Genomic DNA, 27,998 nt, shown 5'->3' on the forward strand with positions numbered 1-27,998 from the left:
TGTGTGTCATTTTTGGATCAAAATAATTCAATACTGTCATTCATCTATGTACAGAACTGTCTTTAATGATTTTCTCTTTTTTTTTTAAACAGCAGTAAGAAAACATGAATGCTCAAATATTCAATTCAAATTCAGATCAAAAACATCTTGAATTACCTTACAAATTTAAGTAAAATCACACCTGAAGTACACTTTCAATGTCACTGTAAACAATGTGTAACTGTAGTAATTGTGTGCACTCGTGTATGAAGCACTTCCATTTTCCTTCAGCTCAAACAAATATTTCCCTGAGATTCAATTAGAACTTTTCTGAGGTTATCGTCCAAAACAAAAGGTCAGTACAACCTCATGGAAATGCATACACTCTATATACAGTCTTACAGTTACACTATATAAAACCTTTAATTAGTGACTTTGTTTTTTCTTAACTCACTCATGAGAGGAAGTGTTTTCATAAAATTGCCTGCTGCTCTCCTCCTTCCTGGTAGTCAGTGTTGTATGGGAAGTAGTACAGGTCATGTTTGACGGCCATTAGGAGGCCAGGAAGCCCCCTACAGCCCCCCAACTTGGAGGAGAAGACGACGCTCGGGATGAGGTCATTTGCGGCCGGGTGAGGTGATGGGATGGTTCGCAGCAGGTGGCCGTCCTTCAGGCTCCACAACCTTGTGTAGCAATCCTGACCCACTGTGGAGAGAACACAAATTAACAGTGAATGTTTTGAAAATTAAACTCAGTAGTGAATAGATTTTTATGAAGCATGTTTCATTTACCTGCCAACAAAAGCCCTTCTGGTTCATTAACATGAATAGGAAGGTAGGCATGCTCATTATAATGCCCTTTGTACTCCTGCACTGCTTTTGTCACTCTCACATCCCACAACTTGATCTGTACATGAATAAAGGAAACAAAGTGCAAGCTATAATATACACGTCAGTTTACATACTTTCATTTTATTCTGGAAGGGGCCAAGACTTTACTTAGATCCTGTGTTTAATTTTAGATTTCAGTGTATTCAACCTAATGTCTCATTCATTGAGATTGCTATGGCTTGAAGGCAAAAAATTGAAAAGCACATTTTACATGTACAGTCTAAACTTCCCCTCATGATGCCATTCCTTTAACATATAAATAAAATTCAGTAAAAGACATGGCTTTCTTCCAGGGTATTGACCAGACATTCTGGCCATGAAGTGACCATTGAAACACTAAACATATTTGTAATATAGAAGCAAAGGTTTATAGCATACCTCGAAATACAGGTGGGTCAAAATAGAGATTCGGTGATATATCGTCGTTCTTCCTAATGCAATACGGTAGTCGATACGCCATGGACAAATATTGATATTTTAATTCACAAATTAAGGTGCTCCACGGTGATGCTGCTCAAATGAAATTCCTTGGCCGAAGAAGAGGAAGTTTACAGCGGGATGACAGCAAGAAACCTACATTAAGAGATGCCCCATCTTCTACAATACAAAGACTTTATACACTTTGTTCTCTGTTGTGAATAAATAGAGAAATTCTGCCCTTTTAACTTTTCACAGACATTTTTTTTTCTTCAGTTAGACTTGATGTAACGCTACATGACTGTCTTGTAATATATTGATTATCACAGAATCATTAAATTGTGATATTATTGGTATCACAGACCATGTATCACATATCGTATCGTGAAGTATCCTGTGATTCCCACTCCTACTTCAAAATGTCACAAAAAAACTCATAACAAAACCCTGACCTGGCCCAGCATGTCAGCAGCCAGCAGGTAATTCTCGTCCTGGAGGACGCGTACGGAAGTGATGGCTGATTCTTGATGGAAGCGACTGGTCTTCCAGCTTTGATCCCTGCGACCTCTCTGCCGCAGGTCGATGCTAAAGATCTCTCCCGACCTGCAACCGTTAAACAGCACAGGGACCTGAGGGAAAAAGGGAGGCTTTAATATTTTTTTTCCTTGGTATTCATTACCTTTTACTTTGTGCTGTTCTTAGTCATATCAACGAGAAATCAACACTGTATCTGGAAAAATGCTTTCATTACTTTGATGTAACAAATGACTCACCCTGAGGGCAAACTGCTGAGCCAAGACGTCACTGCCAGCGCTGTACGTCTGTGTTCGGCCCGTCTCCGCGTCTTTCACAATTACCCTGCGAGACAGGCCTGCCAACACATGCAAACACCCACTTTCTTATATTTATAACTTTGTGCATGGGAAATTTGAGAAGCTGTCTTATTTGAATAATTTACAGCAATTATCAGTAATTAGGTTACTCTATACTCCATCCAAATAAACATCTGTGCGCCTAAGGCAAAGTCGAACCCAAACATGGCTTTGAAACATGTTTGCCTTTCTGTGCACGCAGCCTTTGAACAACTAATGATACACTCCTCAATTTGTAGAGCTTCTGTCTAAGGCTGCAACTAACACTTATTTTCATTATCGATTAACCCGTGTAAAAAGTTGTTCATTTGTGGATGTCTTTTCAGCAAAATTATTCAGGTTTACTTATTTCTTGTTACATGGAGCAAAGAAACCGGAGAATATTATAATTTAAGAAGCTGATGATGGTAAAATAACAAACCAGTGCTGAAGGTCTTGTCAAACTGTGGGTTGAGACACCAAGCACAAGACCAGGCTGAGGAGATCTTAAAGCTACACAGCATTCCGGGCTGCTCTGAGGAGAGAGGGGGAGGAAATGAAGAGGAGAAGAAAAAACACAAAGAACATTACAAATCACATGTGTGAATTACATGTTCTGTTGATTGGAATCCCATTCAAGGAGAAGCAGACTAAAAATGTCCCATATTATCACAACAAAGCTGTTTTACAAAGCAATTAATCACAAAGAGAACTCTTGGAAACCAATTCATGAACAACAACACTGAATAAGTATAGTGTAGAGGACATTTAGTTGAATCTAACCTGGGTTCGAGTTGCTGAAGAGGGAAGCAGGAAGCAAACTGACACAGCCAGGCGTGTCTACCACTCCAACCAGACAAAGCCTGACAGTCAACTCAGTCAAGAAAAACATCATTTAAAATAACAGCATTTTAAATGTGGGGAAAACACTGATAATTTCAAGAAGGTCACTTGGCTACAATGAGACATTATAAAATATCAAATACAGATCATTTCCAAACAAAAACAGTACTTAAGATTTAGACATATGGACTGACTAGTGTTAAAGTTTCAGCTGAAGACGGATACAAGACATGAGAGTCAGGGTAGTTGACTGAGGCCCAGCAGATGGAATTCACCTGAAACACATTTAGCCAGTATCAGAATTATATATATATCAATGCTTTAAGAACTGAAAATATTATAAACATTATTTTCTTGTACAACCACTTAAGACAACTCAGTTTATCTAAATTGTTTTAATGAAAATAAAAAAGATAGATTTAAAACATTCCACTATGCCTTAGCATTAAACAAGGTTCAATTGTATTTAGTGAAATATCTGACCTTGCGGTTGGTGAAGTAGAGGTTATCACACATCTCTACAGACAGAGAGCCTTGGCTGCTGCTGCTGAAGTTCATGATGCCGTATTTGCAGCCTCCGTGAGAGACATCGTTGACTGTAAACACTCGCTCACACGCCGAATCTCCCTAAGAAAGACAAGGGGCATGAGGAGGATAAAGCAACAGCAAGTCATGGACACAAGTACACAAGACAAGAAAAAAATAGACCCAGGTGAGTATTTTGCATGTCTGTGAGTTCTCACCACTATAAGGCTGAAGTTATCGGTGTTGGGGTTGCTGCTGTCCGTACTCTGGATCTCTAGTTTGTGGCGTCTCATTGAACCCACCTTCACCTCATGGATCATCCTAAAGACACACAGTAACCATGGTAACCACTGTCTGAAGACCATCCATAGAGCAAGAATAATTGACTCACTTCCTTCCAGCTATCTGACAAAGTGAAGTGATTATTTAAATACATGTTCGCCGAGAGGCTGAATATGAATAATTTATGTTGCTGTAGCAGTTACAATTCAAACGGCCAGGGAACATAAAATGTTTACGATTAATCACAGTTTTGTATTTTTGTGGCTGCTTTTCAACCCAAATCAAAAAAGATTATCATCATTATAAGTTACTGACAGACCTTGAAACAAAACCTCACCATAAACACACAGAACTGATCAGTACTGAAGGTAGTCTTTGTTTCACTGGGGGTTACTTTCTGTAATGTAAGACAGCTGTGGGTATTGAATTGTACGGGATAAGGGGGCAGCTCTATGTCCTCACATATGTGCACACTTGAGCGTGATTCAATACCTGCAGTAGGAGTTTCTAGGTAACAAACCAAGATGTCTTTTTTGCAGGAGCAATGAAGTGTTCAGTCCTCGTCTTGGTGCTTTCTACAAAAAACAGGATGTCATTAAGACAGGAATGAAGTCAGTTTTGGAACATAGCTCATTCCCAGCTCATGCAGTACAAATACACCATGTTATTACCCATTTGCAATCACCATGCAACAGAAAACATTTACTTTTCTCTGGATATAAATCGGGAGGATATGCAAAAGTCCTGCAGTTTCTCTGTGCTGTGCCATAGCTCAACATGAGACTTATGCATTTGTGACAAAAGCAATTAAACCAAATTTAAAACTAGGAAATATGCAATATTAAAGGGCACTGTGTAAAAATACGAACTATCGTTTTGCACGAGAATGGGTGATACGTAATCCTAAATGGCTCTTTGTATTGTTGGTACTTAACGCTGTTCTGTCTTTTACATCTCTATGTGAATTATTGGTGTAGGTGTCAGTGTGTACCGCTGTATGTGCATTGTTGTATGTTGTAACCTGCCTGAGGACTGCAGATAGAAATGAGCCAGTGGCTATGGTCTGGCACATTCACATGTAAATGTTCATTAATGTGTACTTTTAAATAGTTGTTACTTCTTGTAAGCAAAACTCAAAAGAAGGAAACGTATGGAGAGTTTCAAGAACGAGAGAAAACATATAGAAAGTGTATTTTCTTTCACAGCAGACTTACTTTTGTAGGCTTTTCATCCTCTGCAATCATCCTGTTTCTCTGCTTTTCCCTTTCTTTCTCTTGCAACTGCTCTCTGGTCAGTGGGTTACAGTTGTTGTGACCCGGCAGCAAGCGAAAATAACGATTTTTCTCCGGGTCAAAGTAGAAACCAGGCAGTTCTGTCAACAATACAGTCATACGCATCTTTGATTTACAGTACATTGCCATAGTATTCAGGTTAGAACATTTCTAGGTTCAGGCACAAAGACAAGTTCAAGTGCATTGTGCTGCAGTGTTTGCCAGTGGTGCCTTCAGGTGTAGTTTGTTGAGTGTAGCTTACTAACTTAAAAGTGTATGAGGTATGGACACAGTCTGAACACTGACTTCACCAAGCATTCTGCCATTTCCTAGAACCAGCCTTGGAAGTGGACAGTCACTCTCAGAGAGAGTCTATCAACATGGACAGTGGACACAAGGAAAAATGATTTTGACCGTTCAAAGTCCATAGAGAAAATTAACAATTTTATAATGGCACACAAGAGTTAATCCACTGCTACCTCGAGCAGTAAATTCGAAATGTGTAATTTTGTGACTTCACACTAAGAAATCCTTCGTTTGTATTAACCTGAAGTGACACAAATTAACCAAACAAGGCAACAGTAGACCAGCAGTTTCTGTGTCCCTGCAAGCTAAAATTACAGTTTTTCTTTATAAACTGATGCAGGAGAGTGAACAGTTTACAAACTTCAGTTTGCAGACACAAAAGGCTGACTTAAGCAGGAGTGTATTTCATGAGGTGAACCTTTTATTCAGTGGCTAAAATATGTTCTCCCCTCTGTACCTATGGTGTAAACCATACTTTAAAAAAAACCAATCCATATCCATTATGTTCACTCAGAAACCACAACTTGGGCAGATGTTAATGAGACAGTTATGTATTTATTCAAGGGTGATGCACTGACCTGGGGCAGCAGTGCTGGCTTTAGATGAAGACGAAGATGGGGTTGAGGAAGAGGAAGAAGAAAAGGAAGACGATGATGAGGACGAGGAAGAAGAGGACTGGTTGTCATATCTCCTTTGTGATGCTCTGTATGACGGCCCTGCATCACTGTGCATATTCCTGTGAAATGAAAGGAGGAAATGAACATGCATAAACGCATTATTGAAGAAATACAAATCATCATTGCTGATAAACATAGACTGTAGACATGCATCAAATCCTTCAAAGTTAAGTATGCAACAGCATCGTCAAATCTACTGATGACACCACACCACCATTGTAGGACTGATTAAGAACAAAAACGAATAAGCCTACAGAGAGGAGTTCCAGCATCTGAGGTGATGGTGGGACAGCAACAACCTGGTTCTGAACACAGCCGAGACCAAGGAGATGATAATGGACTTCAGGAGATGCAAGCGATCTGAGCATTCCGCCCTCTACATTGAGGGAGAGGAGGTTGAGAGGGTGAAAAGCTTAATGTTTCTTGGGGTCCACATCATGGTCAACTTCACCTGGTCCACAAACATCTCTCATCAGCACAACAATGACTGTAATTCCTCAGGAAGCTGTATCAGGCCCACCTCCCCCAACACATACTGCTGTACAGTGTGGTTCAGCTGATGTACTGCAGAGGACAGGGAGGACCTGCAGTGGGTGGCGAGGGCGGCAAAGCAGGCAATCGAGACCACACTACTCCCCCTCAGTGACATTTTCACTTGCAAACTCCAGCAGAAAGCCAGTAAAGACGCTACAGGTCACTCAGGTCAAGAACAAACAGACTCAACAAGGCAATCAGAGAAGGCAGACTTTACCCCATTCGCAACAGGTCACTGTTGGTAATGTTGGCAAGTGCAAGTGCGGAAGCACAGACAGACACACAGAGCCACTAAAAACTCTGTGGGGGTGACGTATTAAAAGCCTTTACCCACAGGACGTCAAATGTACCCACTCCCTACTAGAGGTGGAAAGTAATGAATTACATTTACTTGTCCTTTTTGCACGACACAAGAAAAAAACCCAACCTGGCTAAAAAAGTAACCAAGTAACTTCTACTTTTATACAAGCTAATTCTTTTTTTACTTTAACTTGAGTACATTTTAAACCAGTACTTTTACTTGTACTTAAGTAAAATTTTTATCAAAATAGTGATTCTTTTACTTAATAGAATATTTCAGTACTATTTCAACCTCTGCTGCTAACTGATGACCCACTACCCACCTCTGACAACTGTGCAATATTATGCAACACCACCACTGACTCCATTTTGCACCTTATATTGTATATAGAATGGCTGCTTGTGGCTCTGAATTTTATATAGAGTAACTGCTTTTTCTGCAGCACTTTTCTTGAATTAACATGCTGCTAAATGTAGAGCTGCTAATCTGTTTTTCCATTGTCCCTGCCACAGTGAAGATTTGTTATGTGTCCACATACCAATGCTCGTCCTGAGTAGATCTCTCACGGTTGTCTCTGTGCCAGCCGCGGCGGTGACCGTTCTCCTCCTGTCGCCTGTACGGTCGCTGTCCTCGCCAGGTGAATTTCTTCATCCCTGCTTTGAGCCCAGAGACTTAACAAAAGTCCTCACAACACAGTTTTTCATTCACTTCCGTAAGCGTGTAAAGCTAGTGTTTCCATGTTAGCACGAGTTAGCAAGTGCCCATGGTTAGCGCTCTTCTTGAGCCAATGTTAGCTTCAGTTCCCTCTTTACACGTTGAACACAAAGCATTTGAGTGTTCACTGTGTCATTAAATACGCGTTAAGGTAACGGTCAACAATGTTTATTTTGTTGTTAAACTGGTAAATCGTTCCAGTTTTAGCACCTCAGTTCATGAGCCAACAACAGTGTTTGAAGATCCGGCCATGTTGTCCCGCCCAAACGTCTCTGATTGGTCTATTGCTGAAAAATAGTTTGTGACGTGGCCGGCCGTCATTGGTTGATTTCTTTACGAGTATCAGGTATAAATTGTAATAAAAAGATGACGTATTTAATTTAATATGTATATTCACATAAGGTCAGCGCCTTTATTTTTTTTTAACCACTGTTGATTCTTTTTACAAATATTATAAGAGATAATAATGTTATAACAGTAATGTTATTGTCCAAATACCCATTCCAAAACCGCACAAACGGTGTGATGTTCGTGTAAATTCAGACATATGATCATGATAATCTAAAGACGGAGACATTGATTTTGACAGATTTCTCTGAAGCCACGCCCCCTGCCTGCATGCTGCTGTTGTATTGGTGGGGAGGACAGTGCCCAGGACTGCATTGGCTGTAGCATTTTTTTCCTTTCTTTTTTTTTTTAGAAGGGTCCCAAACTATACAGAGATTTGGATTATTACGATACAGTCCTGCAGGGAAATGGCGGCTGTCATTCATAATCCTCTAAAATCGTGAGTAGTTTTTACAAATGTTACATGAAATGACTAAATCGTTAGTTGCATGCATTGGCCGCACTGTAGAGCAGTATAGGGCCAAACGCGCTTTCATATATGATGCACAAAATGAACACTTTTGTCATGGACAGTCCACGCGTGTCTGTGTGCATGTTATCTGCAGCCTGTGCGGCTGCCTGGTTTGATACATGGTGTAAAAGCATGCACAGCTGAGTGTGTCCACAGCCCGCGCGTAAAAAAAAGCTCTGCATCTCACTCCACTTGGTCGAGAAAAAGTTGAAATCGCCCACATTGGGATTTTACAAAACAGCACTGACTGAAAACTTTGCACGCGGTGCTCTTTGTGCGTGCGAGACGCGTGCATTTGCAGATCGTTTCATACAATTAGCGTCTCAAAGCGCTCATGTAGACACTGCGCGGCTCGTGCTGTCAAACAGATGCACACAAAGCATCGCGGATGCTGACCCTGTTTCATGCTCGTATGACAAATCTGCAGCGTGTAATAGTGATGTAAGGGCTTGCAGTTTCTGTGTTTATCTGGTGACTTTTGATGCTGCACTCTAATAATGTGTGTAAACGTCTGCCACGCATCTGCATAATTTATGCTGTGTTATTTTTTAATATGCAAACATCGCCAAATATGAAAAAAATATGTCAAGCTGTGAATGAGCTGAGATTCATTTGTAACTTTAAGTTCAGTTTTATCTACCTAAAGCGAGTAAAGATTATTTACTGCTAAGCAACACCATAAAAGTCTACATTTGAATAATAAATGAATAAATAATAAGGACACACTGCACACTACAGTAACAGTGATACAATTGTTATAATAATAGTTATAACATTTTTGTCTGTGTCTCTGCAGGCTGACAGCAGTTGTTTACTATCAATCATGTGGAATGTGCAGAGTTATGACAGTTTAAGAAAATCTGTTGTGAAGACCTTAAATCAGTGTTTTAACTAAACAAAGCATCATACATGCCATCTGGTCTGCTTTTTATGGAAAAAAAATGTTGCCACAAACATATCCTGTGAGCATAAAACTGCAAAACAGACCAGACTGTAGATAGAGAGAGTGTAGGTATATGTGTGTATTTGTGTTTTTTGCAGTTGTGCATGTAGAGCAGCAGATTAGAAGCGTCCCAGTATTTTCCTGGGTCCATCTGTTGACAGAATGAGAGGTCAAGAAAGAAAGTCTGCAAAGATAGAGGGTGGGAACCCCATCTGCCCTTCATATAGGGTAATACTTTCCCCTAATGCATACATTATAAGAAATGAAAAACATGTATGACTATAATAAAATCATAATAAATAAAAGGAAACAGTCCAAAACTGTATAGGCGTGTGTAGGAGTGCAAGAGCCAATATTGAATTACCATCATGGGAAATGATGTTGTGGTCTACTTTTCCAGGCAGTGCAGTTGTGTGAGTTTACTGTCTGCTTGAAACAATGGGACGTACTTGTCATCTGTCCCCAGGATGTGGCCGGCAAATCATGTGCAGTCAATAAGGACATCGTAGTGATCTGGCCCTCCTCTCCCACCAGTGTTCAGCCTTTAAACAATGAATTACACTTGTAGGCTGGCAGTAAATACGTCTGGATCGCTCGACCCATTCAGTCATATTTAACCATCCAGATTTACTTGATTTATTTTAAATCTCTTTTTTACAAAGGCTTCTTTGTGATTAAGAGGAAGACGGCCATGTTTGATGGGACTAAATGAAGAGCTGACATGAAAAGTATTCAAATGAGCAGCGTAATTCATATGCAGAGATTTATGTGTGTGTGCATATTTCTGTGTCCTTTTATCTTCTCTCTTGTCATTAGGTCTGGATTTACAGTGAACCAAATCATTTTTGGGGGGGATGATTTGTTCCTGGGAATGGCTTAAACAGATGATATGGATACAATTTGTATTGGACAAGGGAGGAGGGTCAGTGCGTTTGGAATTGTGTTTTTATTGTGTGTATTTGTTACATGCGTGGGCGGTTGTTCAACCATGCGCCCCTCCCCCAATTGGCTTGAGTGATGGAGGTTGGGGTGTGCGTGCGTGTGTGTGTGTATGGGGTGGGGAGCTGTGGTGGGGTGTCTGCCCGACTAAATTTACTGCGTACATTTGTACTACACCCTCAGCACACAGGGGCAAACCCTGGCCTTTGTCTATCTGAGGGAATGGGAATGTCCGGGAATGGTTTCCAGACATGGGGAATTAAATGTCCAGGAACATTTTTTTTTTTTTTTAATAGAAAGCTCCTTGCAGGGATCAGTCCCCCCTTTTTCTCTGCTCTGCACATAGAGAATACTAATATCCCTGTGTGTATGTGCAGATAAGTGAGATGTGAGTGTATGCAATGCTTCACATATAAATTATTCATCTTGTATTCTGTTTTGACACATATTCTCATATTTCCTCTAGTTACCCCATGCTAAGTTGAAATGAGTTATCGTTCAGCGCATGTCTCCAGCTCTCACTCACCTCACCCACTTTCAGTGTCTCTCCCCCCCACCATCACACACAGTGAAACAACAGCAGGATCTAAATCAGGGTTTTCCCGTTGCAGCACTGTTTCCTTTTCAGCTGCTTGCTCGAGCTCTCCCCTTTCCCCCCCAACTCAGACTGCACTCTGTACATTTCCCCTTTATTCCCTTTGTGTGTCTGTTTGTACATGAAAGAGAGCGTGCATGTGTGTGTGTGTGTGAGCACATGGGCCTATACACATTCGTGACTCGGGAGAGAAAATGAGTGTGACAGGGTTTGAAAGGGAACACGTGTGTGCCCCGGGACACATCGGACCCCTCCTCTACCCTGCCTCTTTAGCTCCTCCTTCTCCTCTTTGCTTGTGTCTTCCTCCTCTCACTGTGTTGCTTACTAAACGACTCAAAGAAGCATATCAGTGTGCCCATATGCCGTTGCCCTACCCTGCACTTCCTTTGGGGCCTCTTACTTATACCAATCCCAAACTGGTTTTCATCTCCTCTCACTATCTTTGTGAAAAAAACAAACTATTCCCACATAATAATAGCTGTATTTCCTGATAGGCAAACCTGCAAAAGCTTCATTACAAAGATGTGTCTGTGCAAAGTTATGATTATGTTCTTTCTTATAAACTTAACATGTTTACATTATCCATCCATCCACCATTTTCTAATGCTTTATCCTCCCCAGGAGGGTCGCAGGGGTTTGTTTACATTATAATAACAAAAAAAAAAAATTCTTTGTGTCTGTGTCAGACTGTCCTCCCCATAATTTATTTTGCAGACCCTAAGGACCTGAAGTGGTTTCACGGATGCTCTGACATATGCCATCAGTGAAGCTTTCACTTTAGAGCAGAGATGCTTTTAAAATGATTGATATGGCAACATCTCCTGGAAATCTGTAGCACTTTTTGCTTTAATGTAATGCAAAAAGGATACTTATGATAAACGAAATGGTCTAAAATGTCATACAGCTGAAATGTTGCTGCAAATCAATCTGACAATCAATCACACACACACACACAGAATGTAGCATTTATAATGCCGTATAAAGATAATGAGAAGTGATTAAAACAAATTGGCAAATTTAATTATGGTGATTATTTCACCAATAACATAATGTGTCACAATGCGTCACATTCAACTAATCAAAAGAGCAGTAGAGTGATTTATTATGCCACTAATCAGTGCTTTCATTTATTCATTTTTCTAGTTAGCGAGTATGAGAAGGAGCTGTGAGCCATATGTGAAGTACATAGAGTAAGATTAAGATTAATGGAGAGAGGGTTGACCGCAAACATGTAAACTGATCAACAGAACTTCCACTCAACCTCGAGTGTTAGATTGAAAAGGAAAAGTGCTTCTTAGGTTGTCACTGTGTGTGTGTGTGTAAACCTAAATCTGTTTACACTGTCACATTATGGGGACTTGTCTTAATTACATTTTAAGGTGAAAATGTGTTTTACGGTTAAGATTGGGTCAGGATTAGGCTTAAATTGCAATGAAATGTAAGTCATTGCAATGTCCTCAAACCAGATTGTGTGTTTGTGTGTGTGTGTGTGCTTGTACGTTTACCTTTTCTGGCATAAACTGGGACCCTATCACGACCTGCTGTCCTCGTGAAGACCAGGACATGGTCCTAATGAGGCAGAACCTCTTTGAGGAACTGGTTAAGTTTAGGGCCAAGATTTGAATTGTGGTTAGGTTTATGTTTAAGGTTTGGGATAACTCTCTGGCCAAACAGAAAACATCATGTGGATTTTCCTCTCCTCTCCACTGACATATAAACATCTAGCATCAGTTGATAAAATAACTCATCACTTCTTCTTTACATAGATATATGATATAAGAGTGACCATCAAATACAAAGCCTCTCTACTGCAAAGTGGTGAAACCACACACACACACACATACACCACAACTGCAGATTCCATCAGTAACCAGGAAGCTGTTGACCAAAAGGAATGTGTTCCCTGACATGCAAAAATCAACTCACATAAACAAAATCACTATAATCAGCCACACAGTCGAGCCCCGCACAGACTTCAGAATTGGGTTCAGCGGGGTGGGGAGGGGCGTCGTATGTCTCAGAACATGCATCTCATAGACAGATGGTATTAGAGTCATGCACATACACACATATGCCAGGAAACACCCACTACTTCACTTTACTTCTCTCTTAACCAAATGCACAGACAGATCACACAGACAAATGTGCATTAGGCAGACAAGCAGGCCTGAACCTTTCCTGATGTAAGAGTTTATGAAGCTCGTCTGGGGATGTTACACAGACACTTCGTAGCTAGAAATGGGACGGTAACATATAGGCAACGCAGGATGACATAGGGAGGGAAGACACATGAGGAGAAATGCCTGTTGGCCTACACACACATGCTTAAGTTCAGGGAACAAAGAGTGACAGCAGAGATAACACTTTACCTCTGGGAATGTGAGTTATGTGACAGGCAGTCTCTCTTCTGGAGATTTGGACATGACTAAATCACTATGACTGCTAGTCTGTCATACTGCAAAAAAAAGAAGAAGAAAAAGATGTAGTACCAAAAACACCAGCTGCTCTCCTCATTTCTAAAGATCTTCTGACAAAAGCATCAGGCAGTTCACTGCCATGTGTTATACACAGTCTACACTTACTGTGGCACTATACTTTTAACCTTTGCTGCTGCTTCACCTGTGATTTATTTGGACTGTAAACTGTGATGTAAATACAGACGTCCTTGGTTTGGATGACTTCTTATGTCCTTCACTACCCAATCCTGATGTATCTGTTGATCCTCGTAAAAAAAAAAAAAAAATGAATTCATACCTAAACTATTAGTTCCACATTTCCAGAAATGTGCTCATTTGGTTGTTGCCAGTGGATAATTCAGAAGAGACACAGATTCCACTGTCATATCTGTTCAGTAACATGATGCTGAAGACCAATGTTAGTTTAGTATAAAGTCTGAAAACAGCTGCCTTGTTCTCTCTGACATCACTACAAAGTTATTTTTTGTAAATTTACATGAACAGTCTTATTACAGAAGGAATACATCTACATTATTCCCTCATCTTCCATCACATGTGGTCACATCACATGTGATTCAAATGTCTTAAACCGTTGTCCAGATATGGTACGTCAAAAAAGCTGAGGTGTAATTCAGATTTACAAGTGTAAATAGTCAATTTTACTGAAATTAAACATTATTTTCATAGCTTTTCTGAAACGTTTCCCTTTTTTCTTTCGTCCTTCACATGCAGTACCTGGTTCACTCTGCCCTCTCGTCCGTCTTCTCCCTTCCCCCCGTCCTTTTCCTCCCTCCCTTCATCCACTCTGCTGCTCCCGCAGCTCCCAAACACTGCACATCTTTGTGAGATTCAGTGTGACCAGAGTGCTGGTCTTTGTCCAGCGTGGCATTCTTTACATATCTATGTAGAGAATCCACACAGCACCAGCATTTCTGCTCTGGCAGATAAACTTGGAAGCACATAAACAGAGAGGCAGATCATATTGCTTTGGGTTTATTCTAGCACTTTTACTTTCTCTCTTTTTTAAAACCTCCCTGTCACTTTATGTTCACTTAAATAAGGACAATATCTGGAAATTTAACACACAAGATACTATCTATATTAAGGCAGCTGCTCCTGAAGCTTTGTCACATGTGGTCAAATCTCATTAGAATTATGTAATCTCTACTGTACTCTCTGGATTTCAGCTACGTAATTAAATATTGAGTGACTGAAGGTGGATATTTCCTCTGTGGCAGAGTTAATGTTGTCATGATCTCAGCAACAGAGATCTTCTATACTGAGACTGTGGCGGTTATTAGTGGCTTACATCCTGGTCGACTATGTGCGTGTGTGTACCTGTGTCTAGCCCATCTGTTGAGTGGACTTCAATTCAGCAGCCCTCATCTATCAGTTTGACAGGATGAAGATGTTTAAATATTTCTTCTCCTCTCATGCCTCATAATTGTTTCCTGTACACACAGTCCTTACTGTGCCCCCCCGTTTACACTTTCCTTTTCAGCCCAGCTTCATTCTGCTTCTGATGTGTTCACCATGTCCAGACTTTGCACAACAACCCAAGTGAAAAAAAACTAAGAAAATTCAAAATGTGTTTTTACCAGAGTTTTGTTCATCGGGACTGAAGAGGCCTACTCATTCTTACTTCACGGACTGTGTCAATTCCTCAGCCTCCTCTGTTGGGGCCGAGGTGGTGCCGGACCCAAGAGCAGGCAGGCGTAGACAGTAGGCAGTTTGACAGTTTATTGATGAATGGGTTAACAGATGAACAATGCAGAAACCGGAGGTGAAGGCGGAGATCAGATCCAGACGGCAGAGAAGGAAAGCGTCAGTGGCAGCATGCACGCGGGAGGAAGTTCTGAGCACAGGAGTTAACAAAGCAAATAACTAAGCACTAGAGAACTAAGATATCTTCAAGAGAGCCGTGCCATTTGCCACACAGAGGTCTGTAACAATCTGACAAGGAGAGGCAGGAGAACCAGGAAATAAGTAGAGGTGTTTGATGATTAAATTGGGAGCAGGAGTGCTCCCACCGCAGGTGAACTGATTGCATGCAGAGCTGAATGCAGGAGAGAAAGGAGGAGATGTAGGCGGAGATGAAGGCGGAGCATGACATCCTCAGCCCATGTTATTATCATTAACTTACCACAATTATACAGAAAGCAGAAACTGAGGCAGCAATGGATCAGTAATATAATGTTAGCTGGAGGAAACTTTTGATTGATGAATGATTGAAGCAGTTATAGTAAACAATTATGAGCTTGATGCATTGCATTAAACAAATCACATTATTATCTGCTACTTTCCCGCTTTCTGTGTCTGTGTGTGTTCAGGCTCGGTGACCAGTTCTATAGGGAGGCCATAGAACACTGCCGCAGCTACAATGCCCGACTTTGTGCCGAGCGCAGTGTGCGTTTACCGTTCCTGGACTCGCAAACAGGGGTGGCACAGAACAACTGCTACATCTGGATGGAGAAGCGCCACCGCCAGCCAGGTAAGAAACAGAACTGCAGTGTCAGATTTCAAAATTTCAAAAGATCAAAATTAGAGCTCTTCTGTGTAATCATAAGAGGTGTTCACTGAGTAACTGTGTGTATAACAGGCTGTCACAGTCCAGATAATTATTGGGAAAGCATATGAAGCTCACCAGCATGGAGGTCACTTTTGAGGTTGCTGGGTTCTAGAGTTTTCAAGATCACAACAACAACAAAAATGAGCATAGACATGGTATAAGGAAATAAAGAGTGTGTGTTAGAATTAATGACATCCTATGGTGAGACTGCAGAATTCCTCTGCTCACCACCTCTCTTCCACATGAGCATCAGGGAACTAAAGTGACCTTTGCAAACCAGAAAGGATGTAAACACACTTTCACAACTCTCTCCACTCCCTCTCAGTCTGCCATTTTATCCTTCTTTGTTTACATATTGGGTTGATGTGGCTGTAGCCTGTACAAATATTTGAAAAAAAACAGCTACAGCTACCGGTAATGACAAAAAATTACTAAAACAATAAAAAAGAATAAAGTTATAAACGATAACAGATAGAAACTGCATGTCTACCTTAGATAAGGTACTTACTTATATTTTAAAACATATAAGAAGATACTTATGGGTAGAATTTCTGCCAATATGCTCTCCTAAATGTTATCCACTGGACCTTTAATGGGGCTGTTCTGCCCCTGTAATTGATATTTCCTGGAAAATGACGTAGAGTCACTGCGAAATCTAACTATGTAATGTTTTCACAGAGTTTACACTCTGCATATGGTGTGATTTATGAGTTATACGAGTAATTAGTCCTATTTATCCTGAGACTGACAGTCACATCTGGGTCATCTGTGCAGCCAAAGGGAACAATCTGCTCTTTACTGGGTGCTGGACACAAATAGACTGCGCTGCATCTCATATGCAAAGCTCTTCAGGCCACACCCTATACTTTGTGGCAGAGCTTACTAACATTATATGCATGTATTCTGGGTTTATCCCTCCCTCTGCCTTTTTTGTGCTCATGCACACATTAACCTCACCACCCCCAACCCCATGTTTCCCCCAAGTTAGGGGAGGAATATGATTAGAATATGATTACACACCAGAGGGGAGAAAAACTAGAACAAACCTGTTTGCTGACATACTGACAATTATTTAAATTAATTGGAGCTAAATGGGATGTGGCTGAACGCTAATGTCAACATGATGTCAAGTTTCAACAACAGTGATACTATACGTGTGATAAACAACCCAAAACATGTCTTTGTGTGAGAAACAGTCCTATGAATATGACCACAGCTTGGTTTTGGATCATAAGCCGGAAATTGGCGCATGTTAAGTGCACTATTGTGCGTGTGGTTGATTGAATGTGTGTGGAGGAGTCTCAGTGCAGGTTTTGTCAAAAAGTCCAGCTCACCCAAGGTAGTTAAAACTCTTCCTGTGTGCCTGTGTGTCTGCATGTGTGTACATTTACCATCTCTCTCTCTCTCTCCCTCTCACTCTCTCTCTCTCTCTGTGTGTGTGTGTTTACTCAGGCCAGGCAGCAGGACAGATGTATACCTACCCTGCTCGATGCTGGAGAAAGAAGAGGAGACTCCACCCTCCTCTGGATCCCCAGCTCCGCCTGTGTGAGCTGCGACTAGGTAAGACACAAACCCCACACACAGCCCAGCAGCACATTGACTTGCCTATACAGTGTAAAGCCATAGCCACAGCCGTACTGACCATGAAATAATATGTGTACCCAGTCGTTTCTGTGGTCAAACTGCTGTCCCTTTGATGCACACATGCAGTATGCACATATGTTTGTATGTGTGCCCTTAGTGTTCTGGTATTGCTGCACCGAGCCTTCGGTGTTCTGAGTGGCATTAATGCTCACTATCTGACCATCTGGCTCTGGTTAGCCCCGTCTCTCTCGCCAGGTCTCCAGGTTCATTCTCTCTCCTGAATCAATGCCTCCTCTCACTGTTCTCTGGCAGCAGACACACACACACGACTCTTGCTCCCTGTTACAGCACAGAAGCACCCCGACTGGGCCTCTATAATCATTTATCCATGCGCCATTAGAATGTAAGTGAGTCCAATGAGGTAGAAGTGCACGTGTGCATGTGTATATGCATGTATACATGCCTGCATACGTGTATATGTGTGTTATAGGGGATTTTAGCAAAGGAATGTCCCAGAAACCTGATACAGGGGCGACATATAGTCAGATCTTTGTTTCTGCTTTGCCACACCATTGTTTCCCCCCTCGCTGTCTTCCAGATGCAATATAATACTTCACAGCTTCAAGAAAAGGACAGAGTCATTATCGGAGAAAAGGAGAAGAAAGTCACAAGAGCTGCAAACACCCAAACCACCCAGCAAACAACCGAAAAGAAAGAAAACTATAGTGATATGCTGTGCGGTTAGCAAGGGCATGAAAGCCTTTGAAGCCAAGTAGAAAAATATTGAAATCTACAGTTTTGTTTTTCTGAGATCCAATTCTCGAGTTTGGCCCAGATATCTATCATAACACGACAGAGGAATGTGAGTGCTCCTCTCTTGGGCTAGTTGAAATGCTTTGTGTTTATTTAATGCTTCCTGAGCAGAGAGTCTTTTTCTGTGTGCGTGAAGATATACGAAGGCTCTGTCGCAAAGGTTACTTTGACAGAGTTGGAAACCTGAACTTAACTCCTTGTTTTTGTAGATTCTTGGCTCTGCCTTTAATGCCACAGCTCAGGTGGGTGGGTGGAGGCTGTGCCGCAGCAGCCATTTTACACTCTCTCAGTATAAACTCCCTGTTTAAAACTGTAGTGCGTAACTTTTAAGTGCAAACAGGTTAGAGTATGACTGAAAACACAGTAGAGTAGAGCCTATGGAAAGTTTCTGAAGTGAAACTGCTCCAAAAACGTTTTACAGTCAGCAGTTTGACAAGATAAACACTTCCATGCTGCCAGTGTATACACACAAATGCTCCCTGATCTGATAAGGGCCAAGTCATACTTTCCACATCCACTTGTCTGTGTCTGCCTGACGTAAATTACATCATCCGCTCATTTCTGTGTCGTCCACACGGACCCTAACCCATGCATTCTCCAATAGCTCAACACTATACACTGCGGTTGGTGTTGCACTCTCAGTTTTGGTCAAAAGAGACAATAACAAAGGACTAGGCTGAAAAAGAATGTATGGAACCACTGGCATGTACGCACAAGTGGACGTGTGAAGTGGCCGTTCACAGGCGCGGAGCATGATATGTATGACCTGCCCTCAATATTGCTTGACAGAGCCTGTTTTCAGATGAAGGATGCAGATGTGTCTGTTCATGTAGGCCAAACAGAGGCAGAATAACAACATCACCAAAGGTTACACACTGCAGCTTCAATTTGATGTGTGTTAAAAAAAAAAGTTCAAGCAAATGTGTGAGGTGAGATGAAACTGAGGACTGTTTGCTGACATTTCTGGGACGTTTAGTTGGGGATGGTGCCAATCTTTTGACATTTAGGAGGAATATAAAATGATTTAACCGTATTTGAGTGTGTGCATGTGTGTGTTCGGAATGGCAGAACACTCAGGTTCACTTATTCAAAGGAAAATGGTATTGATTGTAAAATATTTGGTTGTTAACAGCGAGCAGCGCTGAAGAAGGAGGCGTGTAGTGTGTTGTTGGGAGAAGAAGAGGAAATAAAAGAGGAGACAACATGGGAGAGCAGCTCAATATGCGTCTTACAGCCTCTGTAACTCTGCCTTTTATATCAAATCCCTTCTTCCTTTCTGTATTCATTGTGGTATTAGAGTTCAAAGACGGGGAAAGATTGCTGTTGCTGAAGCAAGTTCATCTCCACAGAAATCAAAAGAAGAAGCGAAAAGAAAGATGAAACAGACTGGAAGAGAGAGTGAAATATAAGCCATGCTTACAAGAGGTGTTACTTTACATCTTTGGTTCATCATGTCCTTTGCTGCGCTGCACCTGGTGCACCTCATTTATTAGACCTGCTGCGCAGCCATGTCACTGTTACCGGGATTCTCTTTCAAGTTTCCCTTGCTTTGTTGTCCCATCTACACTTAAAACTGGCTTGTTTCTCACCCAGAACTGAGCTCTTTGAAAGTGATGTGATTTGACATGAAGCTGGTTTTGCAGGTACCTCATAGATAAAGTGTATATGTATAAAACATGCAATGTTTCATCGGGTCAGCAAACCAATAGACAAAATTGTTAAATATGAATTACAAATTCTACACAAATACACACACCTGCCATATCAAATCAAATGCCCTTGTCTTTCTCTTCAATCCGCTGGTCAAAAATCCAGTTTAATTCTTATTTCATCAAGGTATTTGTTTACTTATTGTCTTCCCGACATGTTTTGTTTCCAGCATGTACGTGACTTCACAATTCAGTCATGGGTGACACAGGGATGAAAAAAACCCACCAGGTGTTTTCACCCAAGTGTAAAAATTCCACATAATCCCACTAATTTCAGTGCTATGTCCTCCTCAGAGGCTGAACTGGCCCCCAAGCGTGAGGTGCCCCAAGGGGAAGCCACAGCCCTGGAGGCCCTACTCAGGAGCGACAATCTGCTGGAGAAAAAAAACAACATCACTAAGGAGGAGGAGACGTTGCTGGAAATACAGGTAGTGTGTTTGTTAAGGCCTGCTTAGAGATTGGCACCTGTAGATCACATGCCCCCTCAGAGGCTTTTGTCTGCAGGTTGCAAAACTCGTCAACAACTAGAAAACTGGTCTGGAAATTCACACAATGTGAACCCAAGCGAGGCCTGTTGTGCTCAGTACTTTTAGAAAAACACTGAATGACTCTGGAATCCTTCCCTCTTTTGTGTTCACACTCCGTAGAGAGTACTGGAGGCAGACGAAAATGGAGACGGTTTCCAAGATGACGACGACTTTGAAATGGACACTCCGAAGAGAAAAAACAGAAACAGAGGCAAAGTGAGTATCAGAGATGAAAGCACAGATTTTACACGTGGGAACCTGGTGTAATCACCACAAAATAACATGAGATAATCCACTTAATAAGTAGAGTCTGCAGTGTTTTGTGTTAAATGTCATTAGCACTGGTGGATTAAATATCAGTCGTTGATGTTGATTTTCCTTTCAGAACAGAGGATCAAGTCGCAGGAGGACAGATCCTGCTAACACTGAAGATCAGGATAAACCTTACGTCTGTGACAGTAAGAGGCAGAAGAAAACGTCATTTGCGATCATTTACCGCTCATTTGTTTGTGCTGTTTCTGTCAAACTCTTGAAGCTCAAGGAGGTAAATACATTCCTCTCAGAGCTATTAAAAAGGACATTTTATCATATTGTGATTTTCTTTATGATGTGTTGTCAGGACAACTGTCTCCATATACCAGAAAACAGAGACAATCTTTCAGACAGGTCATTTTCTCTCATCTTCCAACAATAGCCCTCTTCTCTTCTGTTTCTAAGAGCAACCCTCTGCAGCATGAAGAAAGAGTGTTCTGTTAATCCAGACCTGACTGGCATGCCACTTACGTACTTGAACAAACCCCAGTAATGGATTGCCATGGGGAGGTGGACAGAGATTATCCACGCTGACTGAGCCTCAAACCAAATGATCTCTCATTCTCATTTTGTGTCTCGTTTCTGTCTTTCCTTTATTGTTTGCTTTTGTGTCTTCTCTGTTCCAGATAGATACAAACAAAAGCATAACTCAAAAAAGACTGAAGAAGGTATCTGCACCTGTCATCACGATTGCCTTTAGTTTCCAGGGACTCCATGAACTCTTTATGATTGGCATTTTTGCTTATGGGCATTTGGTGCAGGAATGGCTGACTGATAACTAATCCTCTGAAGATTCCTAATGCTTTCCAATGCTTAATGCAAGCGCAGGCATCCTTTCCTACAGTGCAAGCATTGCATGATACTAACGCTTCTCTGCGTGCTGTAATGATGCTTTAGAAGCAGCTCAGCTAATCTGGGATGCATGTTTCTTAGTTGACTCTGTAGCTGTGATGTGATCCACGGATGTAGCCATTATAGAAGTGTTGACACTGACAAATGAATTTAGACGAGTAGTTTCACACCCAAACAACTAACGTTGAGGCAGAAGCGGCTGCACAACAAACACAACTGTAACACACACCAGACTAACTTCTACACAGTCAATTTCTCAGTGTTAAATATGCAGTGTCAAAGTCCAGTGACTCTTACAGAGTTATTACAACAACAGATTGAGTAGAATGCCCCCTAGGAAAGAGTTAATTTAACACCAATACACCAAATACACTCGGACAGAGCGTGAAATTAACTCTTTAAGTGTTGATTTAACACTGCAAAATTTACTGTGTACAATGGCAACAGCTTCAATGACTGCGAAGAAGCCTCACTTATTCAAAATGTAGTGAGATGTTAGACTAGATTATTTTATTTTTAGTGCACAAAATGCTTTGCATATTGAATAATGAGGCCATAGTTCAGTAACAACAGAAGAAAGTGTGTTTCAGTACATGCGCATTTGTGCCATTCTGTCCCGGTAAAGATTTTCCGTACGTTATCTGAATTATAATTATTTAGCATCACAACACAAACTGAATAGAACAGTTAGTTGGACATGTTTGGCACAAATACACATAATGTTACACTTCTACTAAACAGCAAACAAAACTAAGCCACAGACGTCATTATTTGTTGAAATATGCAGATTCTTTTGACACGCCTCACTGCAGCTTGCCATAAATTCTATTCAATGTTATATTGACTGTGACACATTTCTAGGTCTTCGCAGTAACTACTGGGCTTGCAAAAACAGTTTGGTATGGTATTATACGATGAAATGCTGCTATTTGGATTTGTGCAGTGTGCTAATACTGACAGTGAGTTCAAATATACCTGCATTTTTTCATCAGATCTGTTTTTCGTTAGCCAGTGTTGAAAGCTGATTCTGAGGAGACTTTTTAGTTCAATGTACTGGCTCTGGAAAAGACTTTACATATTTCTAACAGACCTGTAATATTTTATTTTTAGTCTGTGGAAAGCGCTACAAGAACCGGCCTGGCCTGAGCTACCACTACACCCACACTCACCTGGCAGAGGAAGAGGGCGAGGAGGAGAAAGAACCAGAGATGACCCCATCTCCTCCTATGAGTGTGGACAACCACAAACGTAAGAGGCTACTTTGAGCCACACACCTTCAAAATATCCTATCCCCAATGCTGACAGCAATGCCTTCAAGTATGTAAGTCTGTATTTACCGACAGCTCAGAAGGGTCCTGATGGTTCCATCATCCCCAACGACTACTGTGACTTCTGCCTGGGGGACCAGGACTCCAACAGGAAGACGGGTCAGGCTGAGGAGCTGGTGTCCTGCTCTGACTGTGGACGATCTGGTGAGTCCCCAACCAATCATCCCCACATGTTAGTTCAATACCACTCTTATTAAAATAATCTCAGAATTATTACATCACTGTTTGTCGTTGCCCATATATTTTGTTTAAGGAAATACAAATTGCATTTTACTTTAGTTAAATAAATGAATAAATAAAGGTTTTTAAAAGTTAGTTCTCTGCTGGATTGATACTTTAATTTATGTCAGTTACACACCTCAGTTTTGTTTTGCTTCACTTCCCTTTGAGCCAGTCTTGTTCACGTTTATTTCTTGCTTTCTTGCAGTGTTTATCTCTGTTACGCGCACTATGCCGTTATCACAAAGTCTAGCGAGGTCACTAAAGTTAACAACGATAGAAATCTGTCCACTTTGCCAAAATACAGCCTAAGTCATCTTTGTTCAAACCAGCCTTTGTCTTAAGATTAAGATGATTAAGATGATTTAATTCAATTGAATTTTCAGTGGGTTATCAATGAGCCATGTAGACCAGAAGAACTGAGAGCCAATTCCATTCCATTTATTTCCATTGATTCATCAGCTCCTCTGCTTGCTTCCATTCTGCATGTTTCTCCCTATCAACCTTGTCCATCAGTGAGATCTTCTGCTTTTTGATGTCATGATTTCACTCTTTTGTTGCTGAGTTTTCATGCTTTATTACACAATTGGCTGCAATGTTTTGTTCCTTCCCCACCCTTTTTGTTCTTAGAATAGTCAAAGCCACTGCTGGATATCTCAAAAAAGAAAAAAACAATATTTCTCAAGTCAGCTCAACCACGACTAAGATCCTCACCTCAGCGAGTGAGAATTTTTCCTGCTACGGTGCTAGTGTGTGAGTGTGTGGACCTTGTCTGTTTTGCTCTGACGCTGATGTTTTCATGGTAGCTGGAAGAGGAGGAGTGAAGAAGGATGGGAGAAAGATGAGTGCTCTAGAAGAGTTGTTCGGCAACGTGTCAGACAGCGAGGCCTCCACATTTCTTGGCTTTGAAGAAGCAGAGCTGGAAGACATTTTGTTATCAGATGATGATGTGGCTCACAGCTGATATCAGGACAGCGTGACTAGTTGAACCTTGTGGCAACAAAAAATTACTTTCTCATTAAATATTTCCTGAAGGACTCAAATCTGGACTACTGTGGCTCCCCTTGAAGACACATCAACCCGGATTTCTTTTAATAAAAAAGCAGGCTGCTTCTTGAAAACTTTGTCTCATATGGATACAATGGCTTTTTTCCCCACACTCTTGACCTTGCTGTCATCAGATAAATAAAAGATAAATATCAAGCATGTTGGACAAGAGAAAAGTGAGTAAAATACTGGCCGATAATGTGGAGGGGAGAGGGTTGAACGTGGACAGATAGCCGAGAGGTAAGAACCTATCAGCACTTAATTGCTCCTCTCTTTCTTTGAGGACTACATTTTTTTCCCTACGTTAATAAATGCTGAGTGGAAATGCAGTAATGATTCTAATTCCCCATGTTTATTTGAGAGGCAGACAGCAGCTGTTGTGTTTTTTAATAATGAAAACAAGTTGTCTGATTTCTCATCATCTGAAATGTTAATATTTTCTGGTTCCCTGCTTTAAATTCTACTCACATTTGTCTTTAGTCACTGGCTGATTGGGGAATATTCAGTACTTGTTGCTGCTTTCCCAGTCTAGATATAAATCATTTCATCCTTAATTATGGTTGATTCATGGCTCATTGATACCTGGGGTGGCTCAGATAACTGTGATCATTGTTTGCTGACAGTATTGTGAGGCAAACACCATTCTTAAAGTATTGTTTACTCTATGGAGGAAATGATATACTGTCCAACTGCACACCCACATTAAGCTTTTCCTCACATACATAATCACTTGTCTTTTGTCTCTAGATTGCTCTTGATGCTAAATGTTAAACAGCTGTGTGAACCTTCTGTCTAAATCACAGACAGACACAGACTCGTTGTTATTAGACTGAGGGATCCTTGTTCGACCGAGGGCCTCTCTGAGTTTGCATGTTCTCCCCGTGTGTACGTGGGTTTTCTCCGGGTTCTCCAGTTTCCTCGACATGCCGAGGTTAATTAGACACTTAAAATTGACTGTAGGTGTGAGTGTGGGAGTGAAGCAGTAGAGGGTGAATGAATGAAACATATTGTAATGACTAATCCCTATCTTAAAGTAAAAAAAAACAACAATTTTATTTCCAACTGTGTATGCATAATATATGTGTAATGTATAATTTTATAAAGCCTTGAATGCCTGAAGCCAACACTAAGGCAAATAGATCCAGCAGTAGATTTGACCTGACCTTTGATCTGACTTTGCTTTGTAAATCCACTCTTTCCTCCCTTCCCTCATTCTTCTCCTCTCTTCTCTCTCCTCTCTCCTCTCCGCCCCTTCGTAGGTCACCCTACGTGCCTGCAGTTCACGGACAACATGATGCAGGCGGTGAGGACGTACCAGTGGCAGTGCATCGAGTGCAAGTCTTGCAGCCTGTGTGGAACCTCAGAGAATGATGTATGTGTCCTGTAGCAGAGGGAAGGGGAGGCTCGAAAGAACGGCCAAATGTTATTTTTCTTTGAACTGCGTTGAATTGGATATGTTTTCTTTTAATACCATGACCTTTCCACCAGCCAGTCTTCAGCCTGTCATTGGCAGTACCACACTGTCTTTAATGCCAGGCTGATGCTTTTAAGTTCATGTGAAAAGGTTTTATTTTTCATTATGAAATCATAACTCAGTGATTCTTTAATATATTCCTTGTTGAACAAAAGCTGTATTGTCATGTATTATTAACCTTTTGTTAGGGTTAGGGTTGGCAGCCATGTCAGCCTTTTGTCTTGCACATTTTTACATAAATATAGAACATATTGATCTACAGAGCAATTTATTTTTCTGCCTCCACCCCCTTGTGCACATTTCATACTTTATTTATTTACGTGCGTTTGATTGTGTGCTGCTTGTGTAGGACCAGCTGCTGTTCTGTGACGACTGTGACAGAGGATACCACATGTACTGCCTGAAGCCTCCAATGACCCAGCCTCCAGAAGGTACAGCCGCCAAGAGCCATTCTCATATAGTTGTTATTATTACATCAGTGAATGACTATTATATGAACTGTATGTTGTAGATGGGTCACAAGCAAAGACTATGTATGGAAAAAGAGCAAGGACAATGATGATTTCAGCCTCCCTCTGATTCTCTCTCTCTGTCCTCTCAGGGACCTGGAGCTGTCACTTGTGTCTGGACCTTTTAAAGGACAAGGCCTCAGCTCATGGAGAAGCATAATGACGTCGTGGATCATCTTCACTGCACACATACACACACACACACACAACATATATTTGTACATATACATGTAATTGACACATATGAGCAAAAGCTTTATCTCACAGAGAATTAGACACACACTCGGATTAAAACACACACTTCACACACACACACACATACACACAGTGCATTAGCAGGCTCAGGGCAGTTTCCTGTGTGAGGCGCATAAATCCTCTACCTCTCATGGCCGAACAACACTCCAGATGCGAACGCCATCATCATGTATTCTCAACCAGAAGTCCGCTTAGAGCAGGTCGGCCATTCAGTCACTTCTCTACCTCACCACTCAGCAGATGGCAGGAATCCAAAAGCAGGATTGAAAAAAAGAGTCAATTCTGTTCTGTGTAGTGCGTGTAGACTGTTGAAACTTGTAACTGGTTTTAATGTTCAGGCGCATCAGTGTGTTTTTGGCTTATAGAGAAGAACTGAAAATACATATAAGGATTTCATTTAGAGCACTGATGGATCACAATGAACTCTTTTATACTAGACCACAGGAAGTTACACCAGCTACCTGCTTTAACGTGGTGTGCATTCATTTTAGACCGAGCATCTGGATGTTTTCCTCCTGATTTGACTTATTTTGAGTGTGATTTGAATCATGCTGCTGTCTGCTGAGGCGGTTTCACTTGGTGTTCCAACTCTACAGTAGGGGAACCTGAGTGGGTTTGACTGATGTTTGTTTAAATTTCTCCCTCCAGTCTCTACTACCAGTCTCTCCTGTTCAAACTTTCCAGTGACATTCCTGATTTCATTTCTGGACAGACTCAATGTTAGATTTGTCACCATACACAGTATTTGTAAAGCTTGGTGAAATTTATATCCAATGTTAAGAGGAAATGGGGAGATAAAACAGCCTTGACTATAATTCCCGTTAGAGCATGTTGACATTTAAATCCATGTCTGTTTTCTGTACTCATGCAGTTACTGGGTCACCATTTTAACATATCTTTAAATAGGTGGTGAAACATCTATTTATGCTTTGTCTGTAATGGTCAATTATTACTGTCACGGAGATCATTATTATTGTAAATCAGTGGTTCCCAGACCTTTACTGTCATATACTCTGTGGATACCATGAAGCTCACTGGCCCTTCACCTCACCTGTAGAGTGTTTGTAAAAATGGACACAGTCCTCTGGTTTCAGAACAAAATCCTGTTGTGAAGCCTTTAGATTTGCAATTTAACCAGTGCCATGTCAGTCATTGATACGTCACATGCAACCAGGCACCCATGAAACATTATTTACTTATCGTCTACTGTACAAGACCTGAAACTATGAATTGAGACCATGAAGTTTTTTGCAACCAGAGGAGCTGCCCCCGGTGGCTATTCAATACATCGTTGCTTCCAGGTTGGCCCCATCTGGCAACACAGAAGACCACGTTCACTTTATGGTATATGACCCCACCACAGCCAAACATGCAAATAAGTAGCATTTCTCAAGTTGATGCTGAAATAACAGTGAGAT

The 27,998-nt window shown here is 41.1% G+C and overlaps 2 protein-coding genes across 7 annotated transcripts; one reads left to right on the plus strand and one right to left on the minus strand.

The window, feature by feature from the left end:
• Positions 1-39: 39 nt before the first annotated feature.
• On the minus strand, positions 40-7,870 carry wdr21 (WD repeat domain 21). 3 transcript variants are annotated; one of them, XM_044049220.1, is made up of 13 exons: positions 7,415-7,870; positions 5,943-6,100; positions 5,002-5,159; positions 4,280-4,362; positions 3,724-3,826; positions 3,464-3,607; positions 3,206-3,255; positions 2,921-3,000; positions 2,580-2,672; positions 2,060-2,157; positions 1,739-1,915; positions 771-885; positions 40-684 (listed from the first exon to the last, which is right to left on the minus strand). In XM_044049220.1, the coding sequence occupies exons 1-13, from the start codon at positions 7,525-7,527 to the stop codon at positions 452-454; spliced, it is 1,605 nt and encodes a 534-aa protein (XP_043905155.1). In that variant the 5' UTR covers positions 7,528-7,870; the 3' UTR covers positions 40-451. The 3 variants fall into 3 exon arrangements, with proteins under 3 accessions (XP_043905155.1, XP_043905156.1, XP_043905157.1); XM_044049221.1 differs by lacking the exon at positions 7,415-7,870 and adding an exon at positions 6,296-6,417; XM_044049222.1 differs by lacking the exons at positions 5,943-6,100; positions 7,415-7,870 and adding an exon at positions 5,325-5,639.
• A 412-nt stretch (positions 7,871-8,282) lies between these two features.
• On the plus strand, positions 8,283-27,982 carry dpf3 (D4, zinc and double PHD fingers, family 3). 4 transcript variants are annotated; one of them, XM_044049223.1, is made up of 12 exons: positions 8,288-8,377; positions 15,713-15,873; positions 17,404-17,511; positions 20,352-20,485; positions 20,705-20,800; positions 20,970-21,042; positions 21,523-21,564; positions 22,859-22,996; positions 23,092-23,220; positions 25,602-25,714; positions 26,166-26,247; positions 26,418-27,982. In XM_044049223.1, the coding sequence occupies exons 1-12, from the start codon at positions 8,346-8,348 to the stop codon at positions 26,483-26,485; spliced, it is 1,176 nt and encodes a 391-aa protein (XP_043905158.1). In that variant the 5' UTR covers positions 8,288-8,345; the 3' UTR covers positions 26,486-27,982. The 4 variants fall into 4 exon arrangements, 2 of the variants coding, with proteins under 2 accessions (XP_043905158.1, XP_043905159.1); XR_006362142.1 differs by lacking the exons at positions 26,166-26,247; positions 26,418-27,982 and adding an exon at positions 24,102-24,582 and having other exon boundaries at positions 8,283-8,377; positions 25,602-25,664; XM_044049224.1 differs by lacking the exon at positions 21,523-21,564 and having other exon boundaries at positions 8,289-8,377.
• Positions 27,983-27,998: the final 16 nt, after the last annotated feature.

Source organism: Solea senegalensis, linkage group LG17, assembly GCF_019176455.1.
Source record: "Solea senegalensis isolate Sse05_10M linkage group LG17, IFAPA_SoseM_1, whole genome shotgun sequence".
In the NCBI taxonomy this organism is placed as follows: Eukaryota; Metazoa; Chordata; class Actinopteri; order Pleuronectiformes; family Soleidae; genus Solea; species Solea senegalensis.

Excerpts from the sequence above, each read along its gene's own strand:
- wdr21 (XM_044049220.1), bottom strand. The coding sequence starts at position 7,527 with ATGAAGAAATTCACCTGGCGAGGACAGCGACCGTACAGGCGACAGGAG. Across the intron at positions 4,363-5,001 it reads AGGATGAAAAGCCTACAAAA|AAAGCACCAAGACGAGGACT; the intron begins GTAAGTCTGCTG and ends TGTTTTTTGTAG. Across the intron at positions 3,608-3,723 it reads ATAACTTCAGCCTTATAGTG|GGAGATTCGGCGTGTGAGCG; the intron begins GTGAGAACTCAC and ends TGTCTTTCTTAG.
- dpf3 (XM_044049223.1), top strand. The coding sequence starts at position 8,346 with ATGGCGGCTGTCATTCATAATCCTCTAAAATC. Across the intron at positions 20,486-20,704 it reads AGACGTTGCTGGAAATACAG|AGAGTACTGGAGGCAGACGA; the intron begins GTAGTGTGTTTG and ends CACACTCCGTAG. Across the intron at positions 21,565-22,858 it reads CTCAAAAAAGACTGAAGAAG|TCTGTGGAAAGCGCTACAAG; the intron begins GTATCTGCACCT and ends TTTTATTTTTAG.